The sequence below is a fragment of the Condylura cristata genome, unplaced genomic scaffold (genome assembly GCF_000260355.1).
Source record: "Condylura cristata isolate star-nosed mole 26May11 unplaced genomic scaffold, ConCri1.0 scaffold00014, whole genome shotgun sequence".
In the NCBI taxonomy this organism is placed as follows: domain Eukaryota; kingdom Metazoa; phylum Chordata; class Mammalia; order Eulipotyphla; family Talpidae; genus Condylura; species Condylura cristata.
In genome coordinates this window covers 30,593,859-30,616,111 of record NW_004567115.1, presented here as the reverse complement: position 1 = coordinate 30,616,111, position 22,253 = coordinate 30,593,859, and the positions used below count along the sequence as shown (strand labels likewise).

Sequence of the window (22,253 nt, the reverse complement as noted above, 5' to 3'; positions counted from 1 at the left end):
TTTTCAAGAAGTTGGTTAACTTTTTTTTTTTAAATGACATCCATTGGATTTTAGAATATATACAATCAGAAAAAAGAATTAGGGAATGTATAAAACAGATAAACTATCTAAAAGGAAATAACAGTATGCTAGCTTATTTCAGCATGTTGAACTAATGGTTTTCAATTAAGAATTAATTGGCTTTCAATTAATTATTAATTGAATGGGCCTTCAATTAAATATTAATTCTGCTATGTTATATACTGAACATTCAACTCCTAGGTAAAGATTATGGAATTTTAGAGCTTGGTATTTACACGTACTTCCTTTTATTAAAGAATTATATTTCCAAATCAGAAGAAATTAGAATTTATTTTTATTTCATATTTAAATTTACATTACAAGTTCTTCTATGAGAAGTTTATAAAGTTAAATGTTAGCAGAACTTTCTTCTAGCTGATTAAGAAATAGCCCTTGTGAAGCTAAAAACCTTGGTCAAAGTAATCATCTATCTTCATTTATCTACTCCTGGATTCAATGGACTTGAAAACCCAGAGTGGGGAATCCTTACATTCTATATAATAAGTCTGGGGTGGAGAAGAAAACTTGATGTACGGGGAGTCAGAAATCCAGCACCATCACCTGTGATATGTAAGAAAGTGAGACTGCCAGCGAATATTTTTGATTCTCAGATTAGACAAGAAGTTGCCTACCTTGTGGCAAAGAATTATGAAGATACTAAAAAAAGTAATGTTCCTAAAAGTATTTTCTGTAAAATTATTTAAAATAAAAATTCATGTCAAAAAATGTTTCCCCCACGGTTTAAATACAAATAAGCAACCAAACAAAAATGCAAATAAATAAACAAATGTAAAGATCCTCTTACGTGGAGGTAAAGTGAGTTCTCAGGTTTACCACCAAGACGCACTCTGCAGGTCTTAGTCTACTTCACAGCGACATCTGCTGGTGGAGTCAAGAAAGTACAAAGTACTTGTAGCTGATGGTAAGCTAAGTCAACAATTCAGAAGAGCCCCTTTTCTGTTTCAAGATGTGTTTCTACTTCTGGCTCCACATTTGGAATGGCTTTTTACAATATTATAAGCAATTATGCTATTAATATTTAGCTGGAATATTCTTAAATTAATAAGATTATTTAGTAACCAGTTTCCTAGAATATTCGATTAAGAAATTCTTTCCTTAAAATTGCTAATATGGCCCTCCCTGGTGGTGCAGCAGGTTAAAGCACTGCACTGGGAGGCTTAAGCCACTTTTGCATGAGTTCGATCCCCACCTGCCTGGAGGAGATCCACATGGCGAGGCAGACCTCTCCTGGCCCACCTGCTGCTTCCCTCAGCAGTGTACTTCGTTTATCTGCCTGTTCTGCTCCCCACTCTGTCTCTGGTGAATCCTCTCACCCTCCGCATCTCTGGCCTGTACCCCAGTTCTGTATGAATAAATAAACCTTTTTAAAAAAATTGCTAATATGGTGGCCTTCAATTCTTTTTCTTTAAGAATAATGGTATCCTGAATTTTTAATACTAAATATTTTTCAGGATTATGAAACTCCACAAATGGATATGATTCTGCCTCCTACTTGTTGACATGGGTTTGGCTCAAGGCAAACACTTAACTAATAATAAGTACGTAATAGGAAGAATTATTGTAACCACTAACAAAATATGGACCCAGCATTGCACAGGCAATAGCTACTTTATCAGCTTCAGCTTCCTATCCACCTTTTGTTGTATACATTATTGTTGCCATAGTGAATGTGGAAGGGTTAATTTTCTACCCCCATTTTTCTGACACAGCTTACCAATCAATGGTTTGAATTTTGTTTCACATCAAGAAAGAAATGAGGTGAATTTATCATCATTAACTAATCTATCCTATTGCCAGTAAGCCCGAAAGGAATTTGGACTCTTGCTGAGACAATATTACATTTTCTTTCCAAACACTCTTTACTTAAATTTCACATCATTTGAGGTCGTCTTGTTTCTTGTGCCAAAGGACCATGAGACAGGCCTATCAGAGAGGCATGTTTTCTTCTTATGATTACAGATTCAGAAATGCAGAAGGGACATCACTGCTTTTAGTTTTGCTGGCAGTGATACACAGTGCATCACAGAATTTCAAATCAAAATTGGAAAGGGTTTCCCTGAAGCCCTAAAATAATCTAACTGTTAGAGATACTCCACAGTGGAACTGTTAGCTTCTTCGGTGAAAGCATACTAATTCTTGCTGCACTAAATATTGGTTGTGTTTTTATATCTCAACACTGAACAGTTTCAGCAAAGCATCTTTACATGGCAAAGACTAAGTGAGGATAATTGTTTAGGGCCACTGAGAAACAATGCTTCCACACTGAAAAGGATCTAATGTTATAAAATATTAAATAGCTACTGGTATAATTTAAACATAAAGACAAGTTCTTTACTGATGTGATATCCATGTTTTAATTCAACGGGAAGCATTCAGTGTTCCCACATTATGTAGTTTTAGTTGTAGGCATTTTTTAGATATCTATTATAAAATAAGGGATGTTCCCATCTTTTGCTGGTTTGCTGAGAGATTTCTTTTTATAAGAAGAGACTTCAAATTTTACAAAAAAAGGGAAGGTAAAATTTTGCTTTTTATATTTGAACTTTTATTCCAAATGAAACTGATCTCAGCATGTGATATGAAAACCTGTCCCAGAACCATTTACTGAATAGTCTATTTTTCTCCAGCAAAGATTCCCCTGTCACAGATACAATTTTCACAGATATGATATGCATGAATTTACTTCTTGTCTCTCTTCTATTCTGTGGGCAACCTGTCTTTTGCTGCATGATTGCTACACTATTTTAACTATTATGGTTTACAGTGTCTTGATAACTGGTATTGAAATCACTCCCTCCCCCTTCTCTGTCACAGTCTTCATCTTCTCCTCTTACAAATTGTTTTGACTACCTGTCTTACTTTACCTTACATGTGAATTTTAAAAATCAACTTGTCGTAAGAGATTTAGATCTCCCTTCTTAATCAGTTAAGTTTTGCAAAATTCCTACTTTGCAAAATATTTCTTTTCATGAATGAATACTGGATTTATGAGATGTTTTCACTTGGCCCATGGCTTTTTCCCCATTAAGTCTTTTACTATGGGTAATCATATTTTGAATATTAAGTCATCCTTGCATTCCTGGAGTAAACTCAATTTAGTCATTGTGAATTTTAGAAAATGAGGCTAACAATCATTCCTACCTCACAAAATATTGAGAGGAGAATTTGAATTAAAAGAATTCAGAACATGTTAACCATTTTTCTTTAAGCATTGCAAGTTAATTTGCTAAAATTTTTACTTTTGATTTGTGTATATATGTTTAAAATTAAGATGGGCCTGTAATTTCTTATAGTGTCCTTTTCTGGTACTGATATCATTGAAGTATGAGCCTTACAGAATTAGTTGGAGAGTACACTTCTTTTTTTTAATTACTTGAAAAGGTTTACATAAGATTACAATTATTCCTTGTAAATTCGAATTTGCCTGCGAAATTAAGTGGAACATTTGTGTGTGTGTGTGTGTGTGTGGGTTGATTTAAATCCTGATGCAATTGTGCTATTAAATTAGGGACATTCAATTTTTCTAGTCCTTAGCTGTCATATATAGACCAAGACAACACTCAACTCATGCTTTTAATCTTTCTCTGAAAGGACCTTTCACAGTTACCTCCTCACCATAAGAATTCAGAGAATACAAACCAAATAAATGAGTCTAAACCTGGCTTGGAACTATTGAAATATTTGCCTTCAGGCTTAAATACATAAGTCTGTCTAGTAGCTTCTAGTGATTGACCAATATTTGTAAAGGAGGTATTTGGCACCAGGGGTAGTTGTATGTATGATACTTTTGCAAAAATATAAGATTAATGCAATAATATGAACCAAGTCTAAGGGGCAGTCACCACTGGCACATCACAAGGGTTTACTGGCCCCATCTTGTCTACTTTTCCATCAAATTGGTGCTGGACATAAAATTTACAAATGAGAAGACATTTGAAAGAACTACAGGTATACTGAGATGGAAGATTCCTTCGCCAATAAGATTTTGGTTTGACAAAACAGGCTGAAACTCACAAAATGAAACACAGGAATAAAAGTACACGCTTATATTAGACTGTTGGTGATAGCCAGTGTTCCTTTACATCACTGTGGACAATAACTCTAGGGCTCCACTCCCCTCCCCTCTGGGATTCCGCTGGCTTGATGCCCATTTCCTGCTCAACTCATGACCCAAGCCCCAAGCCCAGCCAAGGTGCTGTATCACCTGGCAACAGTGATGTATGGGTCCAGAAATGGGCATGCGACCTGTGTCTGTTCAAACAGAACGATGAGCTGAGATACGGAGTTTCTTTGGCTTAGTGGTATTTACGATGATGAGCGCTAGGAGTGAGAGAGGCCTAGGCTCTGCAAGTGGGATGTGAAACAGACTCACAGGAGCTGGACTGGCTTCCCAAAGTACTGACTTTTGGGACTACCACTAGCCCTGAATCAGGCCACAGAAGATACTCCTGCATTTTTCAGTTATGTGTTCAAGTGAGGAGTTAATGTAGCTCATTCACCACCTCTCCGTCCTCCCTTTCTCTCTTCCTCCTCTTTTTTATCATTAACATCATCATTATCATCATCACCAGGCTGATTATACCTGGGATTTCTGTTACTTAAGATAATAGCTAAAATGGAATAATCATGGCACTTTTGTTATGGAATTCTTGTAGAAATGAAATGACATATGGATAGAAAGTGCTTAGTATTGAAAGCATGTAAAAAATTTTAGTCACTGCAGTCACTATAATCACCAGTTTTATCATGGAATAGGCATTTGGTGGGGACTGGTTGGGTAACTGAGCAAAATCATATTTAATATCCCAACTTAAATTTATAATTCTATAATTTTATAGATTCCAGTCTTGTAAAACTCAGATCAAAGCAAATAATTGAGTACTTTCTGTACAAGGGTAAAAAATGGGAGAATGAAGTTTAGGATAACAGATGTTGAGGAGGAAAACCTAAACGAAAGTGAGAAAAAAAAGAAAGGACAAGTAATGGTTCATAAGGCTCTTAGGCTGGGTATCTAAGACACTTGCAAAGCAGAAAATATATTATTTAGAGACAGCAAAATGACTTGTTTTGCAGATCAAAGCTTGATGGATTCCTGTGAGTAACTGCAAAATTTCATAGATACATCAGCCCTAAAACTCTACCCTGAAATATATTTTTCAGGTCAAATTATTTATTTTACAGTGATTTTCATAGTGCCAGATCAAATAAACCAAATCATTTGTTTGTTTCAAGTGCTTGCAGAGAATTCACAAAGTACACTTCACATTTCAAAATATCTCTTTGCCATGAAAGTACATTTCCAAAACACCTCTAAATACATGAGCTAAGTTCCTGGCAGCTGCAAAGAGACAATTTGATTTTTTAAAAAAATATATGTCAGTTACTTGCAAGTCTATCATGGTTTTGAAATGTGTGACGTGTAGAAGTGTTTGTAACTCCTATAAAATGTAGTTCAAATATATAGCCAAGGTGGTTAAGAAATATAATTGTGTTTTTGGACTTTAAGCAAGTATAATATCATGTAGAGGGTGAAATTAGCAATTGGATCCTGTAGCCAAGGAAATTGAGAAATGGATTATATTGACTAGTAACATCTTTGACAAATCTTTAGAGGGGAGGACAGGTAGAGAGATCAACTTCCACTGTCATAGTTGGGGTTCAGGCACATCTGGGCATCTGACAGACCACTGGGTGACTGCTTGGATATTCCAGTCTCGTGGTGCTAAGAACCCTTCTAGGGAATGCCTCATACAGTGAAAAACACTCTTAGTTCTTGAAGGGATGCAGACATTTGGAGAACTGGAGGAGTCATTTGTTGTTAATCCTATTCATGGATTGTTAGTTGGCCCCAAAGAAGAGAAAAAGTTCTATAGGTAAAACAGAAATAAATATCTATTTTACGGTAATATCGGTAACATAGCTTCACACTGAGAGTCACATATCCTTGCTCTGAGGTCTCTCCACCAAGTGTGACATCAAGGAGAAAGACAGGCACCTGCTCCCCCTACCACAGGGAGCCCCACACCCGGAGGGACTCCAAGAGTGAGTAAACCAGACCTCAGCACAGCTGCCAGCTCCACCAGAATGGGCAGAATTCTATTTTTCCATTATATTTCTCTGAGCTGCCAGAGTTCCCAGGGGTAAAACTTCTGATGGGAGACGCACCCCACTTAGCCCTCTGGCGCCACCTAGTGAACAGGGCCACCCCATCCGCCACCAGCACTTGGAGATGTGAGGCACAAATTTTGATTTTTCCTTTGTAATCCAAACTCTTGCCAGACACACCACCCAACTGGCCATGCCCCCAAGCGACCCAGCCTCACTAGGACCAAGCATTGCAGTGCCCTGAATCAGCTGTTACCAGCTCCGCCAGGAAATGCATTCCGCTCAGCCGGCCGCACGCACCAGTAGACAGGAGTGCAAGCTTTGTGGCTCCAGGCCCTCTATCAGGGGCCTTAGGATACCCCAAGTGGTCTGGTTGAGGGATGCCACAAGAGCCCCTGTTCCCACCCAGCTGCCACAGCCGCCCAGGAACGTGCAGCTGCATCCGTCCACACCTGGTAAGAGCACCCAAAAATCCCACTGGCCATCAGAAGTGGTCTAGTTGGTGTGAACTGAAGGGAGAGCAGCAGGAACACCTGCCCCTCCCTGGCGCCACCTACCACCTACAGTGGCTCAAGTTCAAGGCAGACCCATGCACACTCTGGAAAAACGTGCCCCCAGGAGCCGTGGCCACAGGGCCTTATAGGGTAGGAGGAATTTAAGAGGACCAATGAGACGGGGGTGGGGGGGGTGGGGGAGGGAGGGAGTGTTTTGTTATTACAGTACAAAGCACAACAAAACAATACAAAAAACAGACAATTGTAAACCAGAGAGAACCTACAGGGGAGAGGGACAGAGAGGGATCAGAAGGAGGGGGGAGTTTGGTGGGTGACGGGGATGACGGGAGGGGAAGTAAACATTGTTATAAAATGAACAATAATGTAAATAGAACGATAATGTAAATATAGAAAAATAGAAAAATAGAACGATAATGTAAATATAGAAAAAAATAGAACAGGCATGAAAGCAAATAATGGGAAGAAAGAAAAACACAATGGATCAAGTAAGTCCTCCTGAGAGCAATACACCACAGAAAGAAAATCAGCTTCCAGAACCCAATCACACTGACATGGAAGAATTTCTTTGTCTGACAGAGAATTCTTTACCTAAAGAATTAGAATCACCTTAATTAAAAAACTAGGGCCGTCTCTGGTGGCGCAGCGGGTTAAAGCACAGAGCTATGAAGCTAAAGCCACTTCAGCATGAGTTCCAAGCACGCCCAGGAGGTGACCACAGGGCGCGGCAGACCTCTCCTGACCCGCCCCGCTGCTCCCCTCAGCAGTGTACTTCGACAGTCTGCCTTTTCTGCTCCCCACTCTGTCTCTGGTGAATCCTCTCACCACCCTGGCACACCTGGCCTGTACCCCAGTTCTGTATGCACAAATAAATCTTAAAAAAAAAAAACTAAACTAAAAGAAGCAGTAAAGGAACAGAATACTATGAGAAACAATCAACAAACTGAAGAATGAGAATGAATCTTTAAATAAGAAAATAAAGGAACTTCAGGATGTTAAAAAGATTAGTGGAGGAATTAAAATACTCTGAGGAAAAAAACACAAAAAGAGAATAGCTAAAATGAAAGAACAAATCTGTACTCTTGAAGAAACAGATATGGAAAGTCAAAAAAGAAAAGGAAAGAGAGGAACAGAGGAAAAGGATGAAGAAGCACTTAGAGAATTATCAAGGAAAAAAGGCAAAACTAGCAAGCTGGCCATAGACTGAGGCATATAGCAAGAAGGGAGAAGGAGGAGGGGTCAAAACACCAGCGGGAAGAACACAAGACAATATGATGATGGCTCACAGGTGATATGGAGGTGGGAGAGCTATGGGGACTACAATGGTGCCAGGAAAAAGTAATTAACGAATTAATTTAAAGAAAAAAAAAACAAAAGGAAAGAAAAAAAAAGATGGATTTCAAGCATTTATTAATGCATTAAATTTACTGATTTATTAATAAGGACTGAGGACATTTGGGTTCATATCAAAGAATATCACCTATTACTCTCTAAGCTGAAACCAAAGGTAAACACAAGACAAAGACAATATTTTGAGTGGACTATCTTGATCTCTTTCATTCAAATGTGAAACAATTAGCAGAGATATCCTGATTTGATATTTTTGTGGTTGTATTTAGCATGATTATAAATCAGTCTCAAACCATGTCCACAGTGTTGTCTGGTATATGTCACTCGGCCTTTCTTGCTTTTATTTTTCCCTCTAAATTTATTCACTATTCATTTTTGTACAGTAATTGGTTTCTCCCTCAGGTGTAGTCCCTAGAGTCCCCCAACCATCAACGTACCTGTGATCCATCACCACAGTCCCTTGTGCTCATCTATCCTCCTCCCTGCTATACACCCCAGATCTATGGTCAGTCAGCTCACAAGTTTTGTCTTTTTTCTTGACCTTTTCTTCTAACCCTCTGGCTTTTAGAAACCAGAGGAAGAGGTTTTCCCTCTTTCACCAAGATCGATGGGATACACTCTCCTCTGTACAGGCAGGTAGTTGGATCAGGTGACCAAATGCATGGAAGATACAGTTCTCCAAACTGAGAGATGGAAGGGAGCTTACAACTCAGTTAGAGTCCAAATGATTCATCTCAGTTCAGCAAAGAGACACAGACTCAACCACTTCAGGTAAAGTTGCCCATGTTCAGTCAACTAGCAGCAAAGCTTGCACATCTCCAAGTTCTAGGTCTCACTTTCCACAAACCATAACCATTTCCAGAAAATACTCTGTAAAAATATGTTATCTTCAATTTTCCCAACTCATAAGTCCAACTTTACATAAAATGACAAACTTTTGTTTTCTATGGAAATACTCTTAAACAACTCCTTGAGCTCAGCCTTTGACCATACCTTGCAAAATGCTCTTTACTATGACCTCCGTGTGATCAGCCAGGAGCTCCGCCTTGGTAATTGCTGCCAGGGACAGGTAGTTGGACATATTCCTGCTCAGCTCTTTGTTGCCTCTTTGGAGGAATTTCACTGCAATGGGGATAGCTAATGCCATCACAGGGGGGCGGTTGTAATTCTGAGGAAATATAAGAAGGCAGCAAGTAATAAGTGGCCTGTTATTTATTCATTTCTTCATTCATTCCAAAAATTTTGATTGAGCTAAGTGCTCACCGTACAGTTGTGCAAACACAGGTCCTGCCCTGTTTTCATTGCCTCAGGGAACTCAGGAAATTCTGTAGGGAACTCTGGGAACTATGTTCTTTTTAGGAAGACCTAAAAGCAACAGTCAAAGCAAGGTAAATGGAACCTATGACTGGCAAAGTACAGAGCACTAAGCAATCAAAGGAGTACCTAATCCAGTATGGGGGTATCAAGAAAGACTTCCTGGAGGAGGAGATGACCTGGCTGATATCTAGTGGGGGAACAGGAGATCACTAGATAGAAGGAAAGGAGTAGACAGAGTGAGAGCACATATGAAGGCATAGAGGTGAGAGAGCTCATACATTTGGGAAACTGAAAATAGTTCCACATCTCTGGAGTGTGGTACATGTGGGAGGTGAAGATGAAAGGACTGGATGTAACCGAGGAAAGCTCACAAAGGTTTGACATGCCATTCTAAGAAGTTTGGGAGTGATCTTGAAGTTGACTAGGAGTTATTGGTGGAAGGAATAATTCACCAGATTTACTGTGTAGTTGAGAAAACGAGCCAAGGAATGATGCCTAAGATGCTTTTCAATTACATCTTAAAAACAAAAGTTCTAGTTAGGGCCCTCCCTGGTGGCACAGCAGGTTAAAACACAGGACTAAGAAGCTAAAACCACTTTAGCATGAGTTTGATCCCTGCCCCAGAGGTGACCCACATGGCACGGCAGACCTCTCCTGGCCCACCCACTGCTCCCCTCAGCAGTGTACTTCGTCGATCTGCCTGTTCTACTCCCCACTCTGTCTCTGGTGAAGCCTCTCATCACCCCTACACCTCTGGGCTATACTCCAGTTCTGTATGCATAAATAAATAAATATTTTTTAAAAAAGTTCCAGTTAATGGATTTGGAAGAAAAAGTTAACATAAGAATAAAAGTCAGTGGAATTTTGGATCCTAAAATATTTTCTGGATTTACTTTGTGATTGAACATAAATATAGAATAGTGTTATCAGCCTTCAATTACCTAGTTAGGGAATATTATTGAGACAATGCAATTGTTTTTTCTCAAACATGAGTAGTACATTTTTATTACCATCATCTACTATGACCCTCAGCCGCACCCCTTGACTAGCTCTAAAGTAAAAGTTTCGCAGAGCGCAGCATGCTTAGGGAGTTCAATTAGAGTTATTAGAGCAGAAGTAAGAAGTGCTCATCTTTCTGTACCTGTTCATGTGAAAGTAGCTTCTCTTTCTACCCATAGGTGATCTCCTTTAATGCCCCCCCAACAATTATGGATTTATGGGGTTGTTCAATAAACGTCTGTCAAATTGAATAGGTAATGAAGAAAACGCAAACCTCTTGTGTAGTTGTCAAGGAAACCTATTGTGTGGGAAGTTATTTGATGGAAAGGTTAGACCTTGGGATTTTAATCTCTGCTCTGCTGTGTGATCATGGAGATGTCAGTCAACCTCTCTAGGTCTCACCTGTAAACATCATTATTAGTATCTTATCCAGATCAAATACTCTGCTACAAGGATCCCAAAACAGACATGGCATAGTGACCTGGGACAGGGAGACTGTGTCACAGCAGGACCACAGATTTCCTTGAAGAGAGTCTAAGTAGTAGTTACCATATACATTTGTGGGGGTGGAGGGGGGTGTCGACTATCTAGCTTTGATTGCAACATATTGGGAAATTGAAGGAAAACCTAAAATGGTGGACAAGAACAATGTAACAGAAACTACTACCACCAATAACCACTTGCCCCACTTCCTTTTAGTGATGTATTTTCTGAATTCCTGCTGGGATATGGCCACCCAGCAAAAGGTCACACTTCACAGTCTTCTTTGTAATTGAATGTGGCCATCTGGAAAATTCTGACCAAAGGGATAGAATTAGTGCAATATGTCCAACTTCTAAGTTATTATTACTATGAAGTGACTGACCTCTTTTTCCCTTTCTTCCTCTAATGTTGGTTGGAATGAGTGTATGCTAACAAAGACAGCAGCCATCATCTTAGACCATGAGTCAGACACCAGGTACTGAGTAATACAGAGAAAATAGGTAAAAAGAGCCTGGATTTCTGACACCAAAAAGTTACCATATGCACTCTGAACTGATTGCACATGAATTATTAGATGAGAGACAAATAAAGATCTAAGTCAACTTAGATCTTATAGCAGCTGAGCCTGTATCCTGACTAATACAATGCAAAGTCAGGACTGCTTTCATTCTTCAACTTTTCCTTTAACTTAAAGAGAAGTTTGAAGCTGTAGGTAGAATGAAATATGAACTTCTACCTTTATGTTACAAATCCTACAACAAGGTCAGAAAGAAAATAAAAAGGGCCATGAGGCAAAAAGTGTCATTGACGCATAGGGTCCCATGCAATATATGTCATCTCAAAATGAGTCAGTTGGGTCAATGGGACATTCATACAGTAGAAAAAGTGACTTGACTTCTATGTCAGCCAGAACAAAAATCAGTTACAGATAGGTTGTAATCTAATTGTGAAAAATAAAACAAGGGAATAGGAGAATAAACAGAAGAATAGCTTGATGACCTCAAAATGGCAAAAATGTCTTTAAACCTAACTCAAAAAACAATAAAGTAGATAACATTAAAAATTTCTTATCATCAAGAGATATCATTAAGAAAGTGAAAATATGATCCAAAGAGTGAGAGAAAATATTTGTAGTACATTTATTGAGCAAAGATCTACTAGTTTTCAATATATATATGTATATATATATATATATTGAAATAGGTTTGCATATATATATATATACATATATATATGTATGTATCTTTCAAAAGAAATAGAGAGAAATGGCTTGAACATATACTTCACAAAAAAGAATATCAAACTACCCTCAAAACATGAAAATATGCTCAACTTATTAATCATTAATTTTGGTCTAAGTTTTGATTATATGGATGTTAGAATTCATCAAGCTATGCATGATATGTATACTTTTAGGCAAAAGAATTATAATCATGTAATTTCACATTCTAGGTATCCCTTTACATGGACCAAAAAATTAGTGTGAACCCAGGGTTGTGTATTCACACCATCTTAGGGCTTTGTGAATGACATTGATATATAGTGGCAGGTTCATTGCTCTCAGGAGTATAATGATGGTGTGATCATTTTGGAAGATGACTCAAGTATTCATACAAAGTATAGGAGTCAAATAAAATAAATAGCATGGCAAAACGAGGCACTCAGAGTGTTCTTGAGAGCTAGTCTTGGGAATGATGGCAACGTTGAAACATTCACTTTTTGATGTCTGTTCATAAATATTTCATGAGCCATTGAAAACATTACTGCTGTTCCCCCCCCCGCCTCTACCCGGGTCCTCAGGCAGATTAGAATTCTGCTCAACTGCCATTCATCTTTCTCTGGGACAAACTCTACCCTAATTCCTCTTTGGAGACCTGCCCAGGCAGTTTTTTGTTTGTTTGTTTTTTGGAGACTACCTAGAGTAATCTTTTCACATTATCAGAATTCTGGGAGTCACACTATGAATTAGAATGTTTTTCTCATGGGCAAAAAGATCAGATCAATACAAAGGAAGGTCCAAGTGATGTTTCATCTGGATCATGGTGAAATCTGATGGAAGCAACACTCCTACCCTTCAGTCCTACCCCCATCTCTGATGTCTGGAACTTTCTCTCCATCACATTTAGTCTCTGTTCCCCCACAATGCTGGATATATACACCAAAGTAATGATTCCACACTGAGCATACTTTTTTATTGTTGTTGATACTTTTCAGATATGTGGGACTTAGGAAGGCAGGTAGATTTGCCCGTTTTGTCAATTATAGTCATATCCTATTCCTGCTTCCTTGAGGTTACATTCAAGTTACTTCAGTTGAAGCACTGGAGATTTTCCAACCCCTGACCCCCATAAAATCTCTTGGTTGCTTTTATGGACAACTAACCTCTCCATTATGTGTAGATGTTTGTGAGTTTGGTTTTTAGATGACATATCTTTGTTTCTGTTATGTTAGAACCCAAGTTTTAAGACTAGAACACAATCACAGAATGTGCTCATGCCTGTATTTGTCTTCCATCGAAAGGCCATGTCTCCAAGCACATTTACCTGTGCTTGGAGCACAGGTAACAATCAATAGAAGAAGGACAGGACAGAGATCTAACTGAAGGAAATGCTGTGTAAGCATGTGATTTTTCATGGAATAGGGTCACATTTCAAAGGGTTGACTTAATGGTGAAATAGCAGGCTAATTTATTGAATAGCTATTTTCTCTACATTTACCTGTGCTTAGAGACATAGATGTTGGCATCAAGATGACCAAATCTAGGGTCCCCTGCTAATTACCAATAGACAGGCCTGGGAAAAGCTCAATGGGAGTCAGTACTGCCAACATCTGATGTTTTTAAACCTGGGGGATGAGGTAATGCTTGCAGCCACAGTGAAGGAACAGGTTTTCTTAGCCAATTCGATTGTATTCCCTCTACAGTAATTTTAGCTGCTCTAGAGGAAGATGGTGGGCAGCTATTAAAGTCTTTGAAGGATGGTTCCAAGTGAAATGTATAACATTTTAGAGTGTGTCATTATTTAGAAAAAACCCAAAACTTCAACACAATCCATTTTGTTCTCTTCCCACATGTCATTTGAAAAACTTTCCAATGACAGAAGTAAAACATTAAGCAAAGTGCATAATTCATACAGACACCAAGGAATTGCCACCAAAAGCTTGGACTCTCTAAACTGTGTCTAGACAGATACATTTCCATCGACGTTGCTGACAGCAACAGGATGAAGCAAGGCTGGGAGACCCACACGGAACCAGAGACACAAGGATCGTGAGGACCTGATAGGTACCACACACTTTCCTTCCAACTACTGACCTTTGCTCTCAAGTGAATCAAAAGCAGTTGCTAATGCAGTCTATCTCAGGCCCTAACCATTATTTTACCTCTAGGATTATTTGGATCAGAGGACCTCTAATGGCGTGCAGGCAGAGAAAACCCTACGATGACTCGTACAAATAAACCACCTTCACAGCAGCTGTTAAGCCAGAGCCTGGGCTCGACCTTGTCACTCAGTGCAGATGTGAGCTTGTTGGTACTTGTATCATCTTACATGCAGTCAGTGTCCAGGGAACAAATTTAGTGAGTTGTAGCATTGAAATAAAGGCCTGCTCACAGGGAGACTTATATCAAGCTGTAGATGCAAAACAAGAGGGCTTTGTTCTCTGCATGCCAGGAATTGTATTTCTTAACTAGATTAGCACCAGTTTGAGCTTTTGGTGGAAATTTTCCTTTTGAAAATGTACTTTGGGACTGTTTCCCAGTGTTTTAAAATTGAAAGGAATAAAGCTAACTAGAAGAGATATCTATCTGAGGTGATGGCAACTAAAAAGCTCTTTGGCTCTCAGGTCTTAGATTCAACTAAGAGGCCATAAAAAAGGAATCTCAAGAAACTTTAAATATCATTCATTAAAGTAGTCCTTTTATGGTTATTTATCCTGTGCCTTGGATCAAATTATCAAATTGATTTTAGATTTACATATAAAATGCTTGCATAGAAATGTAAGATGCTTACCTAAAAAATAAATATATGTAACTTTTATTTATATGTGAATAGCAGTGCAGCTATGTATAAACTCTAAATGTCATGGACATCTAGGTCTTCCCTAGGTCTTTTATGACAGGCAGTAAGGGAGTAGTTCTCAGGAATAGTGAGGGGTAGGTGTCCTAGTCTTTGTTCATTTTGGATCACTGCCTTGTGTGACACTGAGAAACAGTAGGGTCCACTCCTTGGGGAAATGTAGCTATTGTGAACCCCTGAGGGCAGTCACATCTCTGGAGCTATTTGTTCATTCATTCATTCATTCAACAAGTATTTTGAGTGTCTACGATGTGACAATCACTGTTGTAGGGACTAGGAACTATGCCAGTGAATAAAATAGAAGACCTATTTTGGGAAAAGAAGGTGTAACAGGGTGGTCCCCAGGAAAAGGGGAAGTTCCAGGTTCCCTGCTGCACCCAGAAGGAGGGTGGAGCTGAGCAGAGAAAAGGAGAGGAGAGAAGGAATCTGAAGAGAAGAAGGAAGTGGGATGGAGAGCTAGGAGGATACCTGAGGAAGCCACATGGAGCAGCAAACATGTGATGAAGAAACTGTGCTTGCTTCCTTACCCTGGACTGGTTAAGGCAGGTGTGGGGGAGAGACCTATAGGGAGGTGACTATGGAAGTATTTATACTGATTTTGATTTTGCTCTTTTCCTCTCAGACTTGTCCGGCCATTTCTGACCCTTTTCTATGGGTCCTTGCCAGAAGGTGCTTTGGGCTTGTGGCGGGCTTTCAGGCCTTGCTATGGACCAATCCCTTTGGGGTTGACTTTTGCCTATGAGGGAATGGGTAACTTCAGGTGTTTGATTTAGACATTATATTCTTTGTCTTTGTATGGTATATTCACTGTATTAAAATTCCATTTCATTAAAGTCTTATCTGTTTTGTCTTGATGTGGCGGACAGCAGAACCTATTTGGATCAGGCAAGTTTGGGGGTTCAGTGGTGCCCCCTCTCCTTGCCCTGTAATAGAGGCAGGCAATGAACAATGGCCATAATGAATAAATAAATAAATAAATAAATAAATACCTTGTTAGAAGGTACTGAGTGATATTTTAAATTCTTCTGTAGATGATGATAGTGACAATGCCAACAGAGTCAGTTTTCATGCAGAACTTCTTGTGTTCTAAATATTTTCTATTATTCATGAACTATTTACATAATCCTTACATCACACTTAGAAATTTTTCCAAGACAGCTACTCTTTTTATTTGTATTTCACAGATAAGGAAGTTAAGGCACAGGAATATTAGTGTGTCCAAGCTTACAGTGCAGGTAAATGGTAGAGTTGGGGTTGCCTAGAGAATAAACTTTTAGGTGAAAATAACGTGTCCTGCCTTTAAGAGTTACCAAAGCCATGTTTTCAGAATAGCCCAAGCCCCTCTGCATGAATGTAAGTCAGGAGCAGGTTTTTGAATCTTTATGCAACATTAACTGGGGGAAAAGAAACAAGAAAATTGAAGTGTAGAATCAAGGGGAACAGGCTGTGGGTCCAATAAAGAGAAAAAAATACATGCTCTGCTTTTGCAAGAGTAGATTTCGAGATTGTTTCTATTCCTTCCTCCTTTCCACAGGCAACACCTTTTGGCTACCTCCTCTACAGGAACGGATATTGTCAACAAAAATGGAAGAAGAGATAGAAAGCTGAGCTTGCTTGGGAACAGCTCTGTCAAGAATTTACAAGAAGTCTCTTCTTGAGACTCACTGCTGTAACTAGCAGAGTGAAGATAAAACCGGCATTGGACTTCATTATTATGATGGTTGATCTGCAAAGTATCTGGAATTTCACGCTAGCTACACCAATAACTACAACCTCCTTGAAATGCATTTTAGTTGGGATCAATCCTATCATGTACTATGTCTTGGGGGGTTATCACAATTTTCAGAATTTTTCTAGGTATATTGGTCAACTCCATATCAAAATCCGGCCAGAGGAAGCTGACTTTCTGGGAACACATCCCCAGGTTGAGGGGTGAAGGGGGTTCTGGCCAAACTACTGAATTTTGCTGATGGGCAAATTCTCCATTAGGGCTTCTGCTTCCATTATGATACCTCTGCCTACTCAGAGGGCTGACCATGGCACTCTGTGTTCACACTGCCCCATAGACTGGAGTCCCCTGCTCTGTGCCTCTCTTAACCAAGAGGTCCACCCCTTAGGCCATTTTTCTATATCTTCTCCAAAGATCAGTGCTTGTCCTAGGGATATTCCTCTCAAAAACCTTTACATACCCACTTAGGCTGAGTCACTGATCAGCAGTAAGCTTAGCATTTTTATCTCTCAAGCCCATTTGATTCTCCCCACCCACCTTAGCCTTAGTAGGAGATATGAATCCAAAAGGAAACATCCTTTTATGTTAGAATCTTGGGCATCTGGGAAGGGCATGCTGCTTAGAATTCTCTGACTTTGGTCTCATTTCACAAATAGGGGCTTTTGTACCAGTAGTTGTGTCTGCTTGGAATATCCTTTCACCCCAACTTTCCTCATAGTCCATGACCACTTCCACTTAAAAGATTTCCTTGCTCTCTAGACCAGTGTTAACACAGGAGTCACCACTTACACAAAAATGCCGAACATCTGAAATGTGGCTCCTCCAAAGTAAGATGAGTTAAAGCACATGGAATATATTTGTAAGACTTAGTATAAACATGTTAAACATTACAAATTTTTGTGAGTGAAGTCTGCATCGTGGTGGCAGAAAGTGTTTGCTCTCTTTGTGCCCTTTAACCTACAAGTAATAGATCAACTATTGACCCTTACACAAGGATACCAGAAAGAGCCATACATTGGTGTGACCAAAGTTGGGTGGACTAGATCTCATGGAGGTGGTAGGGTCAAAGGAGGCAGAGGCAGCTCAGCCATTGGCCTGACTAAAGACCCCCATGAGCAAAGGCCAAAAACAGAGGCCTAAGCCTCCAACCCAGTGAATGCCAAGACAGCAGAGGTGAGCCATGCCATCTGGGCCAGGAGCCAGAGAGTAAGGCAGAGAGGGCATGACCATAGCGCCCAGCATCGTCTCACTGCATTGGTACCTGTGCGCCTAACTGTACCAACGGTCCAGGTTTAGGCCTGGGATCCCGAGGATGGGGGCCCACAATAGGGCTGGGTGACAGGCTTCCCACCGCACATCCATGGCAGTGGCTAAGCCCTCCCTCCACACCTAGCAGCTAACACCCGACTGTGGTAAAGCATGGTAACTGTGTCCATGGGTGCGCAGCTGGATGCACACAGCTATGCTGAAAGCAGAAACAGGAGTCAGCCCAGAGAAGGCCTTGAAGCAAACCTAAACAAACGGGATAATGTCAAACTATACATTTTTTTGCATCGCAAAAGAAACCATGGAATGTAAAGGTAACCCACTGAATGGAAGGGTATTTAAAAAGCAGACATCTAGTAAAGGGTTAATATCCAAACTATGTAAAGAATAGAAGTAGCATATGATCCAGTTATTCTGCTTTTGGGTATTTGTCCGAAGAATGCAAAAATGCTAATCTGCGGCAGTATATGCAAACTGTGTTCATTGCAGCACTATTACTGATGGTCAAGATTTGGAAAAAACCTAAATGTCTATCCATGGATGTATGGATAAGGATATATTAAGAAAGAATACTACCCAGCTATGTAAAAACCAAAGTCTTGAGAATATAATATAAAGTGAAATAAGTCACATAGAGATACTGTATGATTTCACTCGTGGAAGATAAAACAAATGAACAACAACAACAACAACAAAAAACCCAAAACAAACTCTCAGTACACTAGAGAAATGGTGGTTACCAAAACCAAGTCGGGGTAAATGGGGAAAAGGGGTCAGTTAAGTGATGCAGGATAGAAACTAGACTTTCAGTGTATACATATTGGGTCTGTGCCAAGTTCCAGTGTTGTACACCTGAAACCTAATAATGTTAATTCAATAGACATTTAAAAGCACACAAATAAAATCTTGTTCATTTTCATGTTGATTAAACACTTTAACAATGGGTTGTCTATATTTGGTTAAGGAAAATATATTATAAAAATCAATTTCATGTTTCTTTGCACTTCATTGTAATGTGGCTATTGGAAAACTAAGTGACATGCAGGAGCTTCCATGAACTCTCTGGAGTCTAGCAAGTGGTTCTGATTATTTAAAAAATTATTTTTATTTATGTATACACACAAGAACTGGGGTGTAGGCCAGAGAAGCAGGGGGTGAGAGGATTTATCAGAGACATAATAGGGAGCAGAACAGGCAGATGTGCTGAAATACACTGCTGAGGCAGCAGGAGAGACAGGAGAGGCCTGCTGTGCCATATGTGGGTCAGCTTCCTGGCTGGGGATCGAACTCATGCCATGGTGGTTGGAGATAGCTTGACAGTGCTAGACTTTGACCTCTGTGCCACCAGGGAGCCCCTAGCCAATGATTTTGAAATCACAAAAGGCGTGGGGGAGTCTGTTGACTTATGAGTGTGTATCTGAGTAGCATTTTGTAGTGGAATAACCTATGTGTCTCAGGTATATCACTAACACACTGCAGATAATCGGTGAAAAGAATGATAGATTAAGTCTGTAATCCAAGCAATATCAATCCATTTCCTCTTCCCCACTCCTAAGCCTGGGGACAAAGGAAAGAGTGTGATGGTCCATGTGGAGACTTGCAGTTGGCCGGTCGCTGGACTGACCAGACAAAAATGGAATATGCTGCATGGAGACACAGGCAACTGTGAGAAAATCACAGAAGGAAGGAAGCCGATATTTGCTGCCATACATCATCAGCATTTCCTGAAATGTGCCCCATGGAAGCACCGTCTCCGAGAGGTTTGTAAAGGTTGTGTTGGGGGTGGGAAGGGAAGGAAGTTCCGTGGCCAGATCAGATTGGAAAATGCTATATGAAATGTGAACCCGTGCTCTTTGCTGTAGGACTTTTCAGAGTTTTAAATATGCTCTCCAACACTATGGACAACTCAAAAGGGAAAACGGGTTCAGTGTTTCCTAATTTATTTGATCCAGATGAGAAACACCGGTCAGCATCTCAACATTTATTGATTGGTCAAATTTGTTGGAGAAAGTGTTATTTCATCTGCATTTTATAGGGAGGAAACTGTGGATTAGGAAGTGTTGTGATTTGCTCAGCATTTCAGTCTTGCATTAATTGGCTCATGGTTGAGACTGGACTCCAAATTCATGTTTATGCCAGAGGAGGGAATTTAAACATGGCCAGAACAGGCAAATATTAACACTGAACTATAGGAATCACAAGGATTTAGTCCTTTGTCTCTCGGGAGTCCACACACAACACCTCTGACTTCAGACTCTGCTCCCTGTTTGCTCTCCCCAGCTGAAAGTAGTCTCCCTTTTGGAATTTTCCAATATTCCTCATTTAGATCTTGGCACACATTGTTTATTGTTCATTTTATATGTATCTATCTTATCTCTCCAAGTGGATTGAACTGGCTGTAATATTACTTTGGATTACTCACAGTGCACACTTCATTCAATGGGGCTTGAAAGACCCTTCTGAGCTTTAATTACCGACCTGTCCAGCTTGGCTATTGTTAGTTTGGGGTGTCTTTTTACAATCTCTAAATGCTACAGAATGTTGGTTCTTGGCTCAGAAACACCACCCGTTCACATCAACTGCCAAACCTTTATCGAATAGCGTGAAGCCGAGCATGACATACCTGTAAAATGCAACTCATGATATCAGATGCAATTTTTGCATGAGGAGTGTCCTCTTCTCTCCCAGAGACTCTGAGGTTCTGTTCCAGGCAGGAGTCCCAGAGCCCCACCAAGGCGTTTGCGTGCTTCTCAATAGACTCTGTCTCTCTGATGGCTGTTGTGATTCTTGTAATACAGATTTCAACCACTGCCTGGTCATTGTTATTGGTTTGGTAATCCTATATGGAAAACAAAAGTCATGAAATTAATACTCTGGAAAGTTCTCCTTCAAAGGAATAACAAAGTACTGTCATTTAGCAAATGGGTGTGCTGCATTGGGTGCTGTGGAGTGAAGCTGGAAAGCCAAATATAATAAGGGCTTCTGCCTTGGAGATCAGAATCTTGTGGTCCAGGCAGGTATGCAAACATGCTGAAACGGAGCAGGGGCCTGCTGTACCTGACACAGAGGAGCAGGGAGAGTCCAAAGGAGCTTAATCATTCACTTAAAAGTGGGTTTAATCTTCAGGCTTCTTCAGTTTCTAAGTCCATTACAGGTCAGGGTTTCCTTTTTCCTCTGCCTTCTCTGTTTTATCATTTCCCTTCAAACACTTTCTCTCTCCTTCCTTTTGCAATTCTTTCCTCAATCACATGCTTCCCCCACCCCCATTTTTCTAGTCAAATTCTTGCTCTAACAACTAATTTTCTTTATTGAGAGAGAGACTATGAACCCTCTACACATCTGACTGGGAAAAACAGACATCACCTTAATTGGAAAGTTGGTCTGACTTGTGAAGACTGAAAAACTGAAGGAATACTAGATTAGAGAAGGATTTGAGGCCTCACTCCACCTTGTGCTTACCATGTGACAGGAAGTGAGGGGGCTTTTCTGTCCAGCTGCGAAGTCTAGCTCCATCCATCCTTTTCTATTTTTACTGTTACAACTAATGCTTTTGAGATCTGTTACACGTGAAGCCTTCTCCACACTGTAGATTATTTATAGCCTAGATTCTCCAAAGTGGAAATTGCTGAGACAAAGAATAGGGACATTCCTAAGGCTCATGATACATACTGCCAAACTATTTTTCAGAAAGGTCTACTGATTTATACAACCATGAATTGGGTGAAACCATGGCTGGCCATTGAACTTTTTGCAAAAATGGAGTATTTTTCATTTTTGCTAATTCAATCATTAAAAACTGTGTTCTATTATCATTTTTTCTTGTATTTCTTTCACCAGAAATAAATTGAATATTTTCATGTGTTTACCAACTGGGTCTTATGTCTATTATTTCTTAGATGACTTTGTGTTTATTTGTATTTTGGGTCCTTCTTTGCTCTAAAAACCTTTTCTATTAAAGATATTTTACTCCTAGGAATCTACCCAAAGGACACAAAACCATTAATTCAAAAGGATACCTGCACCCTTATGTTTACTGCAGCACTATTGACAATAGGTAAGATATGGAAATAACCCAAATGCCCCAAAATAGATGTTTGGATCAAGAAGATGTGGTATATATACACATAGTGGAATACTATTCAGCAATAAAAAGATAAATGCATGTCATTCACAGCAAATGGTCAAAGCAATTTCTAAGTCCACTACAGGACAGCATTTATTTACTTTTTTCTCTGCCTTCTCTGTTTTATGATTCCCCATTCATATGCTTCTTTTCTCCTTCCTTATGCAACAGAATCCCTCCTTTCAATTCAATATGTACCAAATGGAGCTATA

At 39.6% G+C, this 22,253-nt stretch overlaps 1 protein-coding gene across 2 annotated transcripts in view; it reads right to left on the bottom strand.

Moving 5' to 3' along the window:
• Positions 1–22,253, bottom strand: part of VEPH1 (ventricular zone expressed PH domain-containing 1) — a 157,946-nt gene that overhangs the window by 130,009 nt on the left and 5,684 nt on the right. For both annotated transcript variants that reach the window (XM_004682313.2, XM_004682314.2), the window contains exons 2-3: positions 20,542–20,757; positions 9,042–9,216 (exon numbers count right to left, since the gene is read on the bottom strand). In XM_004682313.2, coding sequence (XP_004682370.1) covers positions 9,042–9,216; positions 20,542–20,757 — 391 coding nt within the window. The remainder of the gene's footprint in view (positions 1–9,041; positions 9,217–20,541; positions 20,758–22,253) is intronic.